The sequence below is a fragment of the Garra rufa genome, chromosome 18 (genome assembly GCF_049309525.1).
Source record: "Garra rufa chromosome 18, GarRuf1.0, whole genome shotgun sequence".
Lineage (NCBI taxonomy): Eukaryota > Metazoa > Chordata > Actinopteri > Cypriniformes > Cyprinidae > Garra > Garra rufa.
The window spans coordinates 7,343,238-7,363,898 of record NC_133378.1 but is presented as its reverse complement, the minus strand read 5'-3'; the positions used below and the strand labels follow the sequence as shown (position 1 = coordinate 7,363,898).

At 35.3% G+C, this 20,661-nt stretch overlaps 1 protein-coding gene across 5 annotated transcripts in view; it reads right to left on the bottom strand.

Annotated features, from left to right (window-relative positions):
* LOC141291699 (uridine-cytidine kinase-like 1) overlaps positions 1 to 20,188 on the bottom strand; it is a 51,332-nt gene extending 31,144 nt beyond the window's left edge. For 2 of the 5 annotated variants that reach the window (XM_073823858.1, XM_073823857.1), the window contains exons 1-3: positions 20,080 to 20,188; positions 5,302 to 5,495; positions 5,104 to 5,210 (exon numbers count right to left, since the gene is read on the bottom strand). In XM_073823858.1, coding sequence (XP_073679959.1) covers positions 5,104 to 5,210; positions 5,302 to 5,495; positions 20,080 to 20,153 — 375 coding nt within the window. In that variant the 5' untranslated portion in view covers positions 20,154 to 20,188. Of the gene's footprint in view, positions 1 to 5,103; positions 5,211 to 5,301; positions 5,496 to 8,043; positions 8,320 to 15,641; positions 15,923 to 20,079 lie in introns of those variants that run through there. The other 3 variants (XM_073823860.1, XM_073823859.1, XM_073823861.1) reach the window with 3 other exon arrangements.
* Positions 20,189 to 20,661: the final 473 nt, after the last annotated feature.

Here is a 20,661-nt window from a genome sequence, read left to right as displayed (position 1 = left end):
CGGACCACAGTAAAGATGCTTGAGTTTCTCAGCACACCTGAGAGGATCTAAGCAGTGTTTACACTGAGATTCCTCACTGTGCTGTAAAGTCAGCAGCTGCCTCAAGGACTTAATGGATTATAAAACTCAAAGCACGCTAATGGCTCATGAATGCACTCTCTTTCTCTTAATGTGAACAGATGCATGAATGTTTCGTATCTCTGGACAGAGTTTGTATATTCTCACATCTGGATGAGGGTTGAAGAACTAGAATTTCCACACTGATTTCCATAAATAAAGAAAATATTTGACATTGTACCAGTCAACCTTTCAGAAAAGAATCTCAAACATAAAATAGTTTTGATTCAAGTCAAATAAACCAGTCAAGAAGTACCTGAGCCAGATTCAGGAAGCATAACAATCAAATTATTTATTTTCTTCCTATTTTCCAACTTAAAAATATGTTCAAGTACATTCTGTACTCACAAAAACATTTTATTAGATTTTTTCTTAAGATTGTTTTAAAGAGAAAACTTAAAATCATTGTATAGTAAATAACCTCTAAAAGTTAGAGCTTGTTTTCACCAAAGAAAATATATTTGTGATTGTGATTTATAGGGTTGTTTTAAACATTAAGCATTACAACATGACACAAACTAAATATACATAATCATTTTGCCACACCTGCCAGTAAGAAAATTTAATGGCTATAAATATTTTTTACGGGCCACGAAACTTTATGTGTATTATTTCATTAAAACAGGCTAAACAAAGTAGGCAAACACACTGAATTGCATTGCTTTTAATAATTTATTTACTAATGTTGTTATTATGATGGGCTTCAGGTTTTTTTAATGAGTTTAAAAATAAGATGTGTTTGAGAATTCTTACAAATTTCCAACACTGAACATTTTTATGTGCTACTTAAAATTTTATCTTGAAGGGAACCCTGGGTATTAAGACTTGTATGGCTTAATGTAATGTAAATGATGTTTCTGACTGAAAAATGTAGTAGAAAAACCATAAAAGATTTAAGATATTTTAAAAAAAATCCACATTGTTTTATATACATTTTGGACTACTGGAGACACCATTATTTCGATGACGTGAGCTACTGGCGCATGCTGTTGCCTCAGAAACTCAGAAGAAGCAACTCAGAAAATACAAGTACAATGACCACAGTTATTGAAAGAGCTTACAGTGCCTTGCATTTTTTCATGTTTTGTTATTTTGCTGCCTTATGTTAAACCGTTTTAAATTAAATTAAATTTCCACATTAATCCACACTTTATGCACCATAATAACAAAGCAAAAAAAGAATTGTCATAACTTTGTAAATTTATTTAAAAAAAAAAATGAGTACATTGCATAAGTATTCATACTCCTAACTCAGTGCTTAGTTGAAGCACCTTTTCAGCTTTGTGTGTTTTGGTTATGATGCAACAAGATTTGCACATCAACATTTGGCAATTATCTGCCATTCTTCTCCTCACTTCTTCACCTCTCAAGCTCAGTAAGCTTGGATGTGGTCTGGAAGACATTTCCAGGTTTCTCCAGAAATCTTTGATGGGGTTCAACCCCAGGCACTAACATTCACAGAGTTGTCTATAAACCACTCTTGCTGTGTGCTTAGGGTCATTGTGCTCATAAAAATGTGAACCTTCTGCCCAGTTTGAGGTTCTGAATGCTCTGGACTGGGTTTTCATTAAGGCCATCTCAATATTTTGCTGTGTTGAGCTTTTATTCTACTTTGATGAGTCCCTCAGTCCCTGCCACTAAAAAACCACCCCACAGCATGAGTCTGCTACAGGCACGCTTTACTTTTGGGATGGTACTCTGCAGGTGATGAGCAGTGCCTGGTTTCCTTCAAACATGATGCTTGAAATTGAGGTTCATCAGACCAGAAAATCTTGTTTCTCAGTCTGAGGGTCCTTCAGGTGCTTTGTTGCAAATTTCAAGTTTTTTTTTTTTTTTTTTTTTTCATGCGTCTTCACCAAGGAGAGGATTGAGTTTGGCCACACTGCCATACAGACCAGATCGGTATAGTGTTGCAGTGATGTTTATCCTTCTGTAGGTTTCTCCACATATGATCATGAAGCTCAACTAGAGTGACCATCAAGGTCATTCTCCATCAATTGCTCAGTTTGGCCAGGAGGCCAGCTCTAGGCAGAGTCCTGGTTGTTTCAAACTTCTTCTATTAAGGGTAATGGAGACTACATGCTTCTGTGAACCTTCCATTCAGCAGATTTTTTCAGAACTCAGATGTGTGACATCAGGGCTTGGTTTTTGCCCTGATATGCATTTTCAGCTGTTAGGCCTTTTATAAAGACGTGTGTGCCTTTCCAAATCATACCCATTCAATTGAATTTGTCACAGTTTAACTTCACTCAAAGTGTAGTAACATCTACGAACAATATGGATGCTCCTGAGCTAAATTTCAACTGTCCAAGATAAGGGTGTTAATACTTATGCAATTGAATCATTTAGGTCATTTAATTATTTCTATTTTTAATAAATTAACAAAGATGTTAAAAACAGTTTTTTGCTTTGCCATTATGGTGTATAGAGTGTAGATTGATGTGGAAAAAAGTAATTTAAAGCAGTTTAACATAAGGCAGCAACATAATGAAGGTGTATGAATACTTTTGCACGGCACAGTACAGGTGATGATAGATCAAAGGGTAGATGAAAAAACAAATGGCGTACCACTGATTTTCCTCACAGAGAGTGTAAACGCCACCAGATATCAAGTGAAATCCGCACTGAGAAAGTCCTTCAATGGCTGCGGATTCATGACAAGCATCGGCATGTTTACATCCTGCCAGGATGGCATCTAGCGTTTCTTGTCTCTGCTGCTTGTAAGCTCTTTCAGTAGCTGTGTTCAACTAAAAGCCTCAAAGGCATCAGGGCTAAAGTGGAAAGAAGGAAGATGGATGTCTTTAGGAAGTTTTACTCGTCCAAACACATCTTCCTATTCTTTGCTCCTCTTCTTAAATCAGTCAAGACTTAATGCAGCTTCTCTTGTTGCCCTTTAATTGAAAATTACAACCAAAAGTAGAGCTGCACAATAAATTGCGCAATTAAGCAAAAGCTGCCATTGTCATGTACATCTGGTCAAGGAAGCACGTTTCTGTGTTCACTAGTAAATCTCCATCTGAAGGTCAGAGGGCACAAGACTTAACTGCTTTCAATGATTCAACGTGACTAATAAACACACGGCACACGACTACGACAATTTATGGATTATCTGAGTTCTTCTTATAATTTTCCATATAATAAACTATGCAATGCCTTCATTACTGCTTAGAATACTAAGAAATATGTTGCGTGCCTTATTCTGTGCAAGAAGCCACATCATCTCACAGAAGGATTTATTTCAAACACTCGACTGACGTTATGGACTAAAAACATGTTATTAAATGTCTTATTTTCACATGCTGTCAGATGTAGCAGTATTCACTACACAGAGCCTTATTTCATTGAGAAGCTATGCAAACACCTGTCAATATAGCAGAACAATAGCTTTGATTTCACCATCGCATGATGCGGAATGGCATAGCTTGTCAGAGAACTACGGCTTCGTGTAGTAAATGCTGCTCTATCTGAAAGGACTTGCTGGTGATTTACTACTGATTACAGAAGCGTCTTTGATTAATCGTGCATCCCTAACCAAAAGCCGAACAATGTGGTATCATATCAGTATTTAACTTTTTCAAGTTGTGTTGCAGTAAATATAGCAACAGGTAGCACCAGTAGCTCACCAAGCTATTTTTTTAAAATAACGTAAACCGTTCATGGGTTTTCTACTACATATTTCAGTATGAGACATCATTTCCGTAAGGAATAATTGACAACGAGCCATTGAATTCTTCGAAAACAATGCACACCCGAGGTGCATTATTTTCGATGAATTCAACAGACCGAAGTTAATTATTCTGCTTATACTACAGTTACCACACCTCAAGACACCAATCAGATGATATATTTCAAGACAATTGTCCGTTTTTTGTCCTTAAAATGCTACTCTTCTTACTCTGCTCATCCAATGCCTTTATTGCCAATTCAAAAACGTCATTTTAGACCTAGTAATGGCACTTGAGCCGCTGATAGCAAACTAATGCAGTTAATAATGAAGTTCAGACAGACAAAAAGAGAGAAGGAGAGAGTGATTAAGCTTGTGAATTACCTCTCTCAAGTCTGCTATTCTCAAAAGTGGTTGGCAGCATCGGTCTCTACTAATAGTGAAACTTTAAGTTCATTTTCTTCACGACCACACTGTTGTTACCTCACGTGTGAGAACCGTCATGTAGTTTTTAAGTTGTTAATCATCAGAGCAGCGCTAACAGTATTAGCGTGTATACTAATGTGTGTGTGCGTCTGTGAGTGGGAGAAATAGAGTATGTGCTTTCCGTACACAATAAAACGTAATATTGTGGCAAAAACATAGAAATAACCAGTCATTTTTATCCTATTGTTTACTGTTTTTATCTGTTTGGCCAGTGTTGTTGGGGTTTTGGTTATTTTGCTGTTTTGGGCTGTAAGGACTTATAACTGAAATCGTGTGGTGAAGTGATATAGACATGTCCAGCGGTCAAGTTCTGCCTGGAACTACGTTCGCCGTGCATTTCCCTGAAAATAATGCACACCATTAGAACGTTCATCAGCCAATCAGATTCAAGCATTCAAAGGCCCCATAGTATTTTAGTAGTTATTTTAAGCCATACAAGTCTTAATACCCCGGGGTTCCCTTTAAGAAATGTCTTAATTTTCTAAATTTTGTGAACGCGGCCACTGGAACCCTACAAACAACTGGGTTTAAGGCTAAATTCGGGTCAGTTTTTCATGTACTGTATAACTTCAGGTTTGCCAAGGAATTGTAACAGAAGAAAATATGCATGTGTTTAAGGTTCTGTCAGTCATTACGCTAATCTACTGTAAGCTCCAAAACCCTGCCCACAAAAGACATGCCTTCAAAATAAATCACAGCCAGAGACTGAACCTTGTGCACTATATGCAGAGCTTAGGGCTGTCATAGAAATGGGTGTGATTTCCCAGAACCCATATTTCACTAATATCTACAGCACGTTTAACGCATGAGTGATTGACAATGAGATGAAGTGTCACCTTGTAGAAGGAATCCATTGACAGAAGAACAACCCAAGGAACATCCAAGGCCTCGATAATTTTACGAGCAACTGTTGTTTTGCCTGAGGCACTGCCTCCGCAAAGCCCTATGGGTAAAAACAGACCAGTATATGATGAACAATGAACAATATGAGTTAGCATTGATTTTTCCTACCCGGAGTGCTTTAATATACTGACCGATAACAAAAGCTTCTTTGGACTGGGTGCCGTGTTCATTATACCACGGTGGGCGTCCGGCGGTGTAGATGGTCCTCTTACTGGTCCGCAGCAGCGGAGGCTCTGATTTGCACTGGCTGGTGGTTCGTTTTCGTGGAGACAGGCTGGTGTTGACGGATGGGAGGAGCCTGTCGAGAGAGCCTTCCCCAGCACCACTATTAAAAAGAGGAAATAAGATACAATAAACAAGACAGGTCACGTCCTGCTATTTCCTGTGTCAAGTCTGACTTCCTGCTCACAAACTGTCAGTTACTAATTGACTCAGCAAGCATCATACAGCTTCATCTATTTCAACAAGGAAAGACTGAAAAAACTCTGTCATGATCTGATAACAGTGCCATTATAAAAGTTGTAGTACGTTTTAGCCTCTGGCACAAACAACAGCAGGCCCATATTACTGTACAATGAACAAACACGCCAACAATAAATGTGTCACATCATGATCTATATAACTGAGATAACAGAAATATCAGAGTTGTCACGTCGGTTATAAATTGTTTATGACAGTTCAGCTTGAGCAAAGCAACTGACCTCATTTTGCTCAAGTGATTTTAGTTCTAAGCAAGTGTTTGATCTTTCGTTATTAATAATGAAAACGCAGGTATTGCCAGTGGTAGCATAGAGTGAATAAAGACAACCCACAGGGTCCTGAGGCTTGTACTTCTGTGTAAAGTGCGGTTGATCTTATGGTTACCGTATTTGATTTATTTTTATTTTTTTTTGTGTGGTGTTAAAGATGTCTTAATTTGTGTTTCAAAGTCTTATGGGTTTCGAAGGACATGACAGGAAGAAAGGAATTACAGATTTTTTTTTTTGATTGAACTATCCCTTTAATTAGATTAAAAAAAGTAGGGCCCCTATGTAATCCGTTTTATTCCTTTTCAAAATCAGTTTTATTTTGTTCCAAATTAATTTTTTTCTGTTTGGATTTTTTTAATGCTTAAACCAAAAAATAAATAAATTAATTAATTAATTAAAAAGCATCAAAAAGCATGTCTAATTAATTTAAATCATGAAACTTACACAATTTAACAGGAATTTATTATAAGTTGAACAAAAATGACAATTTTAAGGCAAAAGACAAAATTCGGTGTTTTTCATGATTATTTTTGGATAAAATTTTAATAATCAAACGCACCTGTAATTAATTGATTTCATCAAGTTTATCATATAAAGCAATTGTTTCTCTTCAGAAAACTTGGATTTCAATGGAGGGACACAAAATCTCTTAGGTTTCATTATTAAAAATATAGTAATTTGTGTTTCAAAGATGAATTAAAGTCTAATTGGTTTCAGACAACATAATGGGGTATAAGGAATTACATATATATATATATATATTTTTTGGCTGAACTATCCCTTTAATTCAAATAAATAAAAAGTAGGGAAAACTTGGATTCTAATAGAGGGAACAAAATCTCTTAGGTTTCATTATTTAAAATATCTTAAAATAAATTAATTAAAATAAATTAAAGTCTTTTGGGTTTTGAACAACATGACAGAGAGTAAGGAACCACAGATTTTTCATTTTACTATCCCCTTAATTAAAATAAAAATAAAGTAGGGCTCTATGTAATCCATTTTATTATTTCCTAAATTCTGTTTCATTTTTTTAAAAATTAGATTCGTTTTAATTTCTCTGGAATCCATTTTTTTCTTACCATTTTAATTTTTCTATGCTCTGTTTTGATGGTAAAAAACACTATCTATTTTATTTTCCCAGAAATACTATACATTTTTATTAAAAAAAATGCTTAAAAATAATGTTTTAATAATTTTATAATTAGTAGTAATACTATCATTACATTAAGAAATACATTTCTGTCACAATTTTTTCAAATTAAGCCAAACTCTTATCTTGACAGGTTACTGAGAAGACCTTTAAGTTTTTGTCTGTATATGATATGAAGATAGCTTATCTCAAAAGAAATAGTAAAACGCTCACAAAGTGTTTTCAGAGCAGTTCTAGAGATTATGATTAGGCTGAAAACACAGTGAGAGTCACACTTCAGTGTGTGTGTATTAAATGAAACTGTGCATCTGCACCACTCATTCACACAAAGACATGCAGAACAAGCAGAATTCATACCTAAATAGTATTTTTGTAGCTTAGTAGTGACAGACACAAGTCTATATCGCATTCTGATTTAAGTGTTCTGGCCTACTTTTGATGTATTAATCCAAAATTTGGCAAATTCTATGACATTCCGTGTTAAAACACATTGTAGAAATCATAGGGCCCTAATAAAGCAACATTAATGATACCATAATCAATTTTTGGAACCAATTATGGCGCAATAAAACTGGATAACAACTATGCTTAAAGCCATATATTACAAACTAATAGTTCATTTAATCAATCAAGTAGCCTACATATATTTACAGCACATACATGCTAATAATTTCTATTATTTGTTACATACTTCTGTAACTAGTGTAAAATGACCATTCATACTGTACGTGCGACTAGTAATTACCAGTATGCATAAGCAAATTATGGTAATGGTGCATTTGTTTGTTGAAAACAAGCTTTGGTTTCTAAGTACAGGAATGCATAACTTCTAAGAGCATTTCTGGAATGATTGATGAGTCATAAATCAATGAAAGATACACAAGATAAAATTGGCGGATACCCGTGAGACACTCACACCTTAGGAGCTCACAAGCAGTGAGAAACTGAAAGTTTTAACAAAAAATACTTACCGAAGCAGGTGGGAAAGCCTGAAGTCCACAGATGAGTGCATGTACTTGTCCATTAAGCAGAAGAACAAAAACACGTAGCCTACTGTCAACTAAACATCTATATGTTTAAAAAGCCAGTCAGATCAGGTGGTGCATGACTGCATAATCCCTAAACATGCTTACATACCATGGTTAACCCACAATGCCTAGACTTTGAACCTGTGTAACTATGGTACAACTGGTTAAACTGGTAGAATAAAGCAAGTTTTCCGGACAGAAAAGGTGTCTTGTGTGGTGATTGTGCCTTTGAGTTTCTGTTTGTGTGAATACAGATCACCTTGGCTTTTTATCTGCCCTGCTGCAATATGAGAGAGCGATAACAGATAAGATGGCAAACGGTGAACCCTGCCCTTGCATTTTCAGAAAAAAATGAACCACTGTAAAGTACAGTTTGTAAAAGTCTCACTTAAAGGAATAGTTCACCAAAATGACAGTCTGTCTTCATGTACTGTACATCTGTCTTTCTTCCGTAGAAAACAAATTGAGATTCTAGCAGAATATTCAAGCTGCACTAACACTACACAATTAAATATAAAAAACTGACCCTAGACAACAAAACCAGTCTTAAGTAGTAGCCAACATCACATTGTATGGGAAAAAATGATCGATTTCTCTTTTATGCCAAAAATCATTAGGATATTAAGTAAAGATTGTGTTCTATGAAGATATTTTGTACATTTCTTACCGTAAATTTTTAATTAGTAATTTGCAATGCCAAGAACTTCATATTGACAACCGTAACGTTGATTTTCTCAATGTTTAGATTTTTTGCTCCCTCAGATTTCAGTTTTTTAGTTGTAACTCAGCAAAATATTGTACTATCCTTAAAACCTATTTATTCAGCTTTCAGAGTTTGTGTAAATCTCTGTTTCAAAAAATGTACCCTCATGACTGGTTTTGATATCCAGGGTCACATATGGTGAACAGAACTTTGAAGCATTTTCAGTAAACAACTTGGGAGAATTTCAATATAGTGCACAAGCCATTTTGGCTTTTTTTAATCAGGGTTTCTGAAGGTTTTATAATGGTAAATTTAAAACTTTTTAAAGACCAAGTAAAGAGAATTTAAGGAATATATTAAAGGGAACACAATTTGTCAATAATGGTATTAAGACTTGTATGGCTTAATATAACATAAATGAAATATGTCGTAGAAAACCCATTAAAGTTTGTTATTTCAAAAATTAAAAATGCTACCTGTTGCTATATTTTCCACAACACAACTCGGAAAATAAAATATTAATACGACTACCACACCTACTGAAACAGCTTACAGGAATTAATGGATATAAGCATAGACCTAGACCTAAACCTAAACCAAATGCAACACCATTGAATTTTTTCACACAATGAGTCTAAAAGCCCGCAGATATCAAGTGAAATTGCTAAGAAACTCCTTTAGTGGCTGTGGTGTCATGACAGTAGCTGTGGTCTTATAAAAGCCTCAAAGGCTTCAGGGCTAAAGTGGAGAGAACAAAGACACGGTTCTTTAGGCCACAGGCATCTTCCCATTCTTTTCTCCTCTTCTTATCGCGAGGAAAGGAGCGAAAACATCCAGAGCCTAAAATTAGCACTCGCCAAGCGCCAAATGGGACATTGGCATTGGCGATTAAATACAACAGTATCCGCTGCCAGTTGCAGAATAAAACTTTTATGAAATATAACAATGCAATGTAGTAAAAACAACAGACAGTTTTTAAAGAGATTCACTGTTTCTAACTAAGCGCATAAAATAACACAACAAGATCATCGTGATTAGCTGTTCTGTCATAAGCGACAAGAGCGAATCAATTAATGTAATACAAACGGGCTGATAAGGTCAGAGCAGTGTGATGGCCAGCTTGTCCCTAGACACACTTATAATAGTCTTGCATAGCCAGACCTTCAGAGTGACGGCTGAAGGTCTGGAATTCATGGAAGCTTTCATTGGCCAAGGCCCGCCCATAAGACCGTTTGACCGACATGTCAAACAACCAATCACAGTTCGTTTCGGTGCGTGGAAATGCCCCCACAACACCAGACTGGTGTGCAACAAGTCAGTCATTGAAATAACCAGCATTGGAAGTTAAATAAGAAGAGGGAGAACAAGCAGTAAGTCAGTAATTTGTTCGCGAACGGCGCATATGTGCATAACAACTATGGCATCTGCATAAGCACATTTTAGCACAACGCAGAGTAAATCAGTCTGCGCTTTGTTTCCCGGCGGACCGAAAATAAACGCGGCACTCGCGTCTACCGGATATCCGATCAAATTCAACTAATCAGATGACGACTTCGACATTCCTGAAGTGTTTCCAGTTAAGTGTACCATATGCATCAGACGTTTAGCCAACGTTCTGTGGGCGTGACGTCTGAGGCTGAGACTACACATATAATAACTTTTACTGGAGAAGATATTGCTGCTTCTTTTCATAAGATTAACTTTTTTCTTCTGTGAATGTGGCAACACATACCTGGGGTTATGCTGCCTAAATGGTGCAGTGAAATATCAGGGCTCTAGAGTGCGACCAATTTGGTCGCACGTGCGACCTAATTTCTCAATGGTGCGACTAAAAAAAATCAAAGGTTGCACCGGTGCGACCAGCCGTTCGAGGGGGAAAAAAACGAAACTCCGTCACTCTTAAAGTCTCCCTGTTGTTCAACAACAGACACACATTAGACCCATATCGTGGTCTAAACCAATCAGAGATGAAGGACGGATCCCGCCCCCCCTCTGATTGGCCGTGGTCCAGATATTCCTGTACGTGTGTGTACGTTTGAAAATGCATGTGATGCAGTCAGGCTGTCACTACATGGTCAAGCGTTTACAATGCCTCGCAAAAACACGGACTGGATCGCGGACTCCATTCATAAAAAACGAATTTACTATGGCGCGGAATGCCACGTAATACGTCGATTTTTGGATTGATAAATCAAAAGTTGGTCTGTCACTTAATTCAAATCGCGATATGGACTAGTGTCTGTGAAAACTGAAAGGCATAAAGACCGTTTAATATGAATCCTGCATGTTCCGTTTGCCTCTATGTATGAATGGTGGAGACGTGTATTTTTTTTTACTACACGCATATAGGCTATTGAAGCACGCGTGACACTCCCGCTAATTTTTTGCATTTGCATCTCACATGAACAGATAAACTCAATCGCCAAATCGCTGCTGTGAGTTTCACTTTTACCGTTTCATTTGAGAAAACTAGTATCATATCATACTGTACACACAGAAACTTCACGGCAACCTGTCAAAATAAAAGTACGGTTTAACATCAAACAGAACAATATTAGTCCTGTATTACTTTTGTACAGTATAATGTAACGTTAGGTGTTTATATATTCCTATTTATAAATCATATATATGTTTGCCAAAAATTAAAAAGGTTTATTTTTCATTTGATTAAAAATAAATAAATGTTTATGCTTTCATTTGATTATGAGAAAAATTAAAACAAGAATTTCTAAAAAACAAAAACAAAAAAAAAAGATTGTAGAGCCCTATTGTTCAAAATGTTAAAATAGAGAGTTTTGGACTTATTTTTTTCGCTGAAATGTTTTCGTTATTACACAAAGTAGGGTAAAGTACCGGGGAAAAAAATATGCCCCCCCCCCCAAAAAAAAGCTGGAAACCTAGGGGGAACACTGATTCTTATGAAGAAAAATGGCTTGAACGTAAACCCGACGTACAGCAATGATGTTGCATGCGCCCAATTTATAGGAGTCATCGCATCAAGCCATGAGGTGTTCAGTTTGAAGCCCTTAAAACACTTAATTTAGATTTTCTTTTTAGTTAATTATCTTGAAATTTGAAAGTTTAAATTTCAGCTCAGTAAAGCACTTTAGGCACCAACACTTTTTCAGTAAGTTGCCTTTCTTGTAGAATTGTGCTTCAAATAAAGAACTTTATATTGACCAGAGTGTTAGTTAATCATTTACAAGTCAATATTGCCTCTATGGACAGGGATTAAAAAAAAAAAAAAATAAATAAAAAAAGTGAACTTGTAAAACTGCGGTGTTAAATGTGATGCGGTTGAAAATTTGGGTGCACCTAACTTTTGTGCTGGTGCACCTAAGAAAAAAAGTTAGGCGCACCAGTGCAACCAGTGCAAAAAGTTAGTCTAGAGCCCTGAATATAGTTTGAAACATTGCACGTTCGGCTGTACGCATACGATGAGCCACTTCAGACAGCACAACAGTAGCACTTCAATGGACGAAAACACACACAATTATGTCACAATAGATGAGTTACCTCGTAAACCTAGTCTTAAATAAGTTATAAAATCATAAAAGACTATAAAGAGTAGGGATAAAATCTCGAAAAACAAGTTTTAAAGAGACAGCGCTGATTTTAAAGTGAAACCTGCTGAAGTCTGTCGCTGGTGTAAATCACAGAACAAAAGAAATCACTCAACTGCTTGTCACTGAAAAACTTTTGCAGCTTGAATAATGATGTATACAGTGGTGTGAAAAAGTGTTGGCCCCCTTCCTGATTTTTTTTTTTGCATGTTTGTCACACTTCAATGTTTCAGATCATCAAACTAATTTAAATATTAATCAAAGAAAACACAAGTAAACACAACATGCAGTTTTTAAATGAAGTTTTTCATCATGAAGGGAAAACAAAATCCAAACCCACATGGCCCTGTGTGAAAAAGTGTTTGCCCTCTAAACTTAACTGGTTGGGCCACCCTTAGCAGCAACAACTGCAATCAAGTGTTTGCGATAACTTGCAATGAGTCTGTTACAGCGCTGTGCAGGAAGTTTGTCCCACTCATCTTGGCAGAATTGTAGTATTTCAGCCACATTGGAGGGTTTTCGAGCATGAACCACCTTTTTAAGGTCATGCCACAGCATCTCAGTAGGATTCAGGTCAGGACTATGACTAGGCCACTCATTTTGTTTTTCTTCAGCCATTCAGAGGTGGATTTGCTGGTGTGTTTTGGATCATTGTCCTGCTGCAGAACCCAGGTTTGCTTCAGCTTGAGGTCACCAACAGATGGCTGGACATTGTCCTTCAGGATTTTTTGGTAGACAGCAGAATTCATGGTTCCATTTATCACAGCAAGTCTTCCAGGTCCAGAAGCAGCAAAACAGCCCCAGACCATCACACTACCACCACCAGATTTTACTGTTGGTATGATGTTCTTTTTCTGAAATGCTGTGTTACTTTTACGCCAGATGTAATGGGACACACACCTTCCAAAAATTTCAACTTTTGTCTCGTCAGTCCACAGAGTATTTTCCCAAAAGTCTTGGAGATCATCAAGATGTGTTCTGGCAAACACTTTTTCACGCAGGATTTTTCCCCCCTTCATTTAAAAACTGCATGTTGTGTTTACTTGTGCTATCTTTGATTAATATTTAAATTAGTTTGATGATCTGAAACATTAAAGTGTGACAAACATGCAAAAAATAAAAAAATCATTAAGGGGGCCAACACTTTTTCACACCACTGTATCTGTATGGTTTAAGCATATACATTTTTTTTAAATCACTTTCAGAGCCTATTAAATGTTAAAATCAACGGCTTAAATTTATACTGTAATATTAAATAGGTTTGATTGAGGGAAAATACATTTAATAGAGATACCATTAGCAGGACAAATTTAAAATATTGTGAGTAAGTTTAGTCATTGTAGTAGTAATAACTCCCTGTTTTTGCAAAAAGTTAAAAACTAATTTTTTGGCCTGGTAAATTTGATCATGTCACCGGCCATTGGCAGGTCTGGCAAAAAGTTAGTTTTAGGCCCTGCTTACATCACTTCGCTTGTTGCCCTACGACTTCAAATTACCAAAAGCTGCACAATGTGGTCATTGTATCAGCATTTCATTTTCCCGAGTTGTCTTACGGTAAAAATAGCAACAGGTAGCGACAGTAGCTCACCGAGTGCAACCATTTTACATCATCGAAATAATGCCACCCCCCATAGTCAAAAATATGTATAAAACGATGTTTTTAAAAAATAAAGTTAATCTTTTATAGGCTTTTTACTACATATTTCAGTAAGAGATATCATTTAGGTTATATAAACCTATAGTTTTAAACACCCGGGATTTCCATTTATTGAAATAGAGCAGTGTGAACATTTTTCAAAACATCTCTTTTCACGTTTCACAGAGGAACATCAGTCATATGGTTCTGGAACAACATGAGGATGAACAACGTAACATAATTTTTTGTTTTGAGAACTATAACTTTAAAAAAATACAGACGTTAACCTCAACGACAGCACATTAGCTGGTTCTGGTTCGTTCACTGATGGATGGAATGAGCAAAAACACTGTGAAGATCACTTGAATATACTCTATCAAACACGTTGCAATACCAGAAAACAAACTGAAACCTAAGTTGAGGTTATTAGCACATACATAAATCCAGTGTTGGGGAGTAACTAGTTACATGTAACGGAAATACGTAATTTAATTACAAAATAAATGTAATTGTAATTAGTTACAGTTACTTAAAAAACATATGTAATTAAATTACAGTTACTTCTGAAAAATGCCAGTGATTACAAAGGGGATTACATCTGAATTTTTTCACACACTCACCCCCACTTACAGACTTAATTGACTTCTTTCATAAATTGCATTGACTGCTCTAAAATGAGACACCAATGTTTCAGGAGTTTAGGACACAGAATAGGACACATGCTTATTCGATAACTGTTTTATTTCCTATCTGGGTTTATAAATAAACTTTATTTTTTAAGATTAAAGCTTAATTCAATATTATGTGGACAATTTCTTATTTCCGTCATCCTGGTATCGTGGACTCACTCTATTGTTTCATACAAACGCAGCTGCTGCCATTTACTTTTTTTTTTTTTTGTACACTGTAATGGATTATAAAATAACTAACAAACTAGTACTACTCCCTTAATTATTTATGTGGTGAAATGTTGTGTAAGAAAACTGGTAAGACTGCACTGTATACCTAAAATGTCTAATTTGAACTTGCCGTTTGCTATAGCAACTGATTTCTTCATGAAAGCTTTGCGTTCAAATATTTCAACTCAGATCAGTGTTTCGTGTCTGATTTTATCCTAAACATCAAAATAATCTATGAAGCAGTTGTGTAATAAGTGGGACGATGTTGTTGATGTATGTAGCCGGTTGTTACCGCAAAATAAAGATGTATATTATTCCTTACCTAATTCAAGCGATGAAGGATTTTGAAAGTCTGACAATAATCAGTGTTGAGTGCTACTGTAAGATTAACTCTGCCTGGTTTAAATGTTTCAAAATGAATAACAGTTGAAAATATTCGAAATTTAGAAAAGTAATCAAAAAGTAATTAGAAGTAATAAGTTACATTACTTTTATAAAGTAATTGAAAAGTTACACTACTTGTTACATTTTAAATCAAGTAACTTGTAATCTGTAACCTATTACATTTCCAAAGTAACCTTCCCAACACTGCATAAATCTGATTGTAAAAAACACAGCAAGCCAAGTCCTGTCAGCAACAGCTGAATACCATACAGTACGATTGCAAGTAAGTGCACAAACAAAACAACTCAAGAGTGTCCAACACACCTGAGGACAGGCACAAAGATGCTCAGACTTACCTTCCATCTGTTCTAAGAGCCCAGCAGCCTGATATCCTGGCTCCCGTGTACGCTGGGAGTGTGTTCATGACGCGCACGCAGAGATAGACAAACAAGAACTCCAGAGAAAGATCAGCGCTAATATAACTGCTGGGACGCACACATACACAGCCGCTCAGAGAGCCTGCCTCTGGCAAGCCAAGGAAGAAAATGAAAGTGAAGCAGAGGAGAGGAAAACAAAACTGTGCTTTCTACGTCGGGTTTGGTTTTGTTTTCCCCGTCACAAGCGTTAAGTGGGCTGGGACCATTCAAGACAAACCGTTCAGTCTTTCTTGCTACTACGGACCCTGCCAACAAACGTAAGAGGATAACCTATCCCGCAGATTATGTTTGGCGGGTGGTATTAATAGCAGCAGGTTGGAAACACGCAGCACACACGCCCCCCTCCGCTGGCCTCTTATGGGCCAGCTCTTCTGTCTGTGACAGTCTGACTACTGCTGCTGCTGCTCTGTGAGAGCGATTTTGAATTTTTGTGTTCTTAGGCTCGGAACATAAACAAATCAGGCTGCTCTGTGAAGCGGAGAGCGATGGACGTGAGAGCAGGTGTTGAGGTGCAGTGTCTGTGCGTTGTCTTCATTACCCCCATGGGCTCTGCGATCACCTTATCAACCAGCCTGTCCTGCAGGGCGTATCTTCACCTGCCCCCCTCGTGGGACACCCCTCACAAACATCATGATGAAACTCAGTATCCCAGCAGTACTGGATGTAATGTTACAGCACGCGCACATTCATAAACATATATGTGTGTGTTACGATCCTTAATAGTTGCAAATTAAAACCAGTGCTTATGATAACATAAGATTATTTTAACAAATTGACTTTTTATTTTGGAAGTTTTTGCACGTTTTTTTTTTTTAAGTAAAATTTAAGTATGGAATTAAATCTACTTAACTAATTTAAGTACAATTAGCAAAAGAAATAAGTAAATTTAACGTGCAGTTAAATTTCTACTTAATTATTTTAATTTTACTCTGCAGTCCTCAAGTACAAAAAAGTAAACTTTACTCAAACATCATAGCACTGAAGAACTTTTGAAACACTTTTGCTATTTAACCCCTTAACTGTCACCCGTCCACTCTGTGGGACGCCTAAGTTTCTTCACCATTTTACAAATAAATCCTAATCTAATCATGACAAACTATATATTGTTGGAAAGGTCTAAGGCTCCTAAATAGATATTTGACATTTTTTGTGTGTTACAAATTATGTAGGAAAAATAATAGATTCATTTATGACAAGAGTGCACCTCAAAAATCTACTTGATAACAGGAGTTCTGACCTTTGTCACAAACAGACTTCCCTGTTGCCTTTTTCTCGATCACACTTTAGAAATCATAAGAAATGATGTATCAGTTCAAAACTTAAAATATCAAAATTCACCCTTTGAAAGCCATTTTAAAATCAGACAATGAATTTACATGGAAAAAGTAGATTAAATGCACATTGCAAAATGTTTTTGTTCATGAATTATAAAAAATTAGGTTTGAATTCTTCACTTTCATGTCCCTGTTCAAAAATGGAAGTGACATTTAAGGGGTTAAAACAAGTTTTCTATTTGAATATGGTTTAAAATGTAATTTATTCCTGCGATTTCAAAGCTGAATTTTTAACATCACAACTCCAGTCACGTGATCCTGCAGAAATCGTTCTAATATTGTGATTTGCTGCTCAAGAAACTTCAATTATTATTATTGTCGAAAACAGCTGAGAAGATTTTTTTTCAGTCTTTTTTGATGAATAGAAAGTTCAGAAGAAAGATGACAATAATATAGTTGTTATACATGAAGAAACTGTCAAAAATCCTTAAAAATGTATAAGAATATTACATATTTTGATTATTTACACAAAGATTTTGCTCACCAAGCTTGCATTTATTTGATCCAAAATATTACGTTACAAAAGCTATGTATGTATGTTATGTAGCTGAGAAGAATTTTTTCAGTTTCTTTGATGAATAGAAAGTTCAGAAGAACAGCATTTATCTGAAATAGGAATCTTTTGTAACATTATAAATGTCTTTATCATTATTTTTGATCAATTCAAAGCATCCTTGATAAATAAAAGTATTAATTTCTATCATTTCTTTTCCAAAAAAAAAAGCTTTTGAATGGTATAACGTATAATAAGCGTTTTATTTTTGATAAAAGCTTTTTATTCAAAAGAATCTTGAAAAAAAAAAAATTACTCAGCTGTTTTAAATATTGATAATTATAATAATAATAAATGTTTCTTGAACAGCAAATCAGCAAATTAGAATGATTTCTAAAGGATCATGTGACACTGAAGACTGGAATAATGATGCTGAAAATGTAGATTTTATCACAGAAATAAATTACATTTAAAATATATTCAAATAGAAAGCAGTTATTTTAAATAGTAAAAATATTTCACAATATTACTGCTTTTGCTGTACTTTGGATCAAATAAATGCAAGGTTGGTGAGCAAAAGAGACTTCTTTAAAAAACAAGAAAAATCTTGCTGTTCAAAAACTTTTGACTGGCAGTGTATATTTAGATTTTTTAAATTTTATCATACACTCTTGTATATTTAATACTTTCATTTAGCAAGGACGCATCATGTTCGCAAACAACAGAAATACATGTTCAATGTTACAAAAGATTACTATTTTAAATAAATGCTGTTTTTTAATCTATTCATCAAAAAATCCTGAAAAAGATGATGCATCTACAAAAAAGGTTTCTACAAAATACTAAGCAGAACAACTGTTTTAAAATAAAATCTAAAATTAATATATTTATGCATCAATATACAGTGGTGTGAAAAAGTGTTGGCCCCCTTCCTGATTTTTTATTTTTTTTGTATGTTTGTCACACTTTAATGTTTCAGATCATCAAACAAATTTAAATATTAATCAAAGATAACACAAGTAAACACAACATGCAGTTTTTGAATGAAGGTTTTTTTTAGGAAGGAAAAATAAAAAATCCAAACCCACATGTGTGAAATCAAGAAATCACTTAAACAGGACCTGCCTGATGAAGTGAAGCAGACCAAAAGATCATAAAAAGCTACACATCATGTTGAGATCCAAAGAATTGACCCATATGCAATAATATTTCTTAACAATTTTGAAGAACTGTTTTCTATGTTTAATATATTGAAAAATATAATTTATTCGTGGGATCAAACCTGAATTTTCAGCATCATTGCTCGCTGATTTGCAGCTCAAGAAACATTCTTATTATCAGTGTTGAAAAAGGTATTGATTTAATATTTAGGTAATTATTTCATATTTAAAAAAAAAAATAAATATATAATATATATGTAGCCTTAAAAAACAGCATTTATTTGAAATAAAAGTGTAACCTCATGACGTTTTAGCAATTTAATGCAAAAACTCTAACTAAAAGTATTAACTTTTAAAAAAATTATGTGCCTACTGTAGGCTGTATGATTCTGTGTGTGACAATAACCTATTAAACATTTTATCCTCCTATTAGACATCACTCTCAAATGTCAAGTCGTCCTCTTTCCACTTTAATTCTATATATGTCAGTTTACACGTATGGAGAACATTCCCAACAGCAGCTGGCTGACTGTAAATATACAGTAATATGACCTTTGCTAGTTATGAGTTATATGAGAGCGCCCTCTGGCTGCAGACTGCGGCACTGCGAAGCGGAGGTGTGACTCAAAGCAAACACGAGGAGAGAATGAGATCAGCTTTAGAAATATAAACTATATGCACTTTAAATATTTTCCATTAAATAGTACAAATTAACACAAAACATTCTGTCGTTTAATAATTGATCTCAAAACACGTACCATGAGCATCCAACCATGTGTAATGAAACCAACTCTACTACAGGTGTCGTTAACAATGTTGTACTTCAGCCAAAGCAGTTTAATTATATATAATAATTAGGTGTGGCTGAAAAACGGTCCACAGAAATAACGGTGAAGATATTGCATACAAATGCACTTATGAGTCATAACATACTACTTGGGCTACTCCTGGATCATGGCACCATGTGCTTCAGCTGTCATATATCAACAGTGAGCGGAAATACATTTACTGATAATATATTTTCCAAGAAAACATATTTTAATCCATATTTTGTGGACAGACCTACAAAATAATACCTTCAAACTAAAACAGACGAGTAAACAGATTCATATTTTCATAATAATGTGTCTATCAAAATAAGTATCTACCCTTCTTGTTATTTTAGGAGGTGTTTATAAATATTATCAGATGTATATGATTAACATGTGTGTGTTGTAAAGTCTTAGAAACACGCAAAACCGAGCATTGACTCCCAGCACGCGCGTGACAGGTCACCATCGCCATAACATGTCAACTATGTATACAGACAAATTAGGACAGCATGGACCTTAATAACTGTGAGGTAACGCTGTAAAGAAGTTAAAACGTACCTTGTGCAGCGCATGGATGATTTATCTCCGCACTCCATCGCTGAGACCCTTCCGTCTCCACACACGGCAGACATTATTGGTTTCCTATTTGACAATCAGCTGTTGCGACTGTACGTTTAACTAATGCTGCTGGGAGGTGTAGTTTCATATTTCATAGGGTCGTGCGTGTCTTCGAATAAAGGGAACTACAAATCCCAGAGTGTAAACTGTATAGTATCTTTGTAAGTACATGTTTAGGGATACCTCATGGTAGCGTTTGCAGGAGTGAATCTAATTTATGGTAATTTACTAAAAATAATGGCACAGTGAGAACTTATAAGCTGAATTTTTAATTTAAGTCCGTTTTTTATAATGTTACATGTTAATGCATTAAAGTCTACATTTTATTTATTTATATACTAACACACTGATGACATTTTATACATGCCGTTAAAAAGTTTGTGGTCAGTAAGTAAAAAAAATAAAAAATAAAAAATAAAATAATAATAATAATAATATATATATATATATATATATATATACTTTTATTCGGCAAGGATGCATGCATACATCAAAACAAGTATCTATACTTCTATATATATA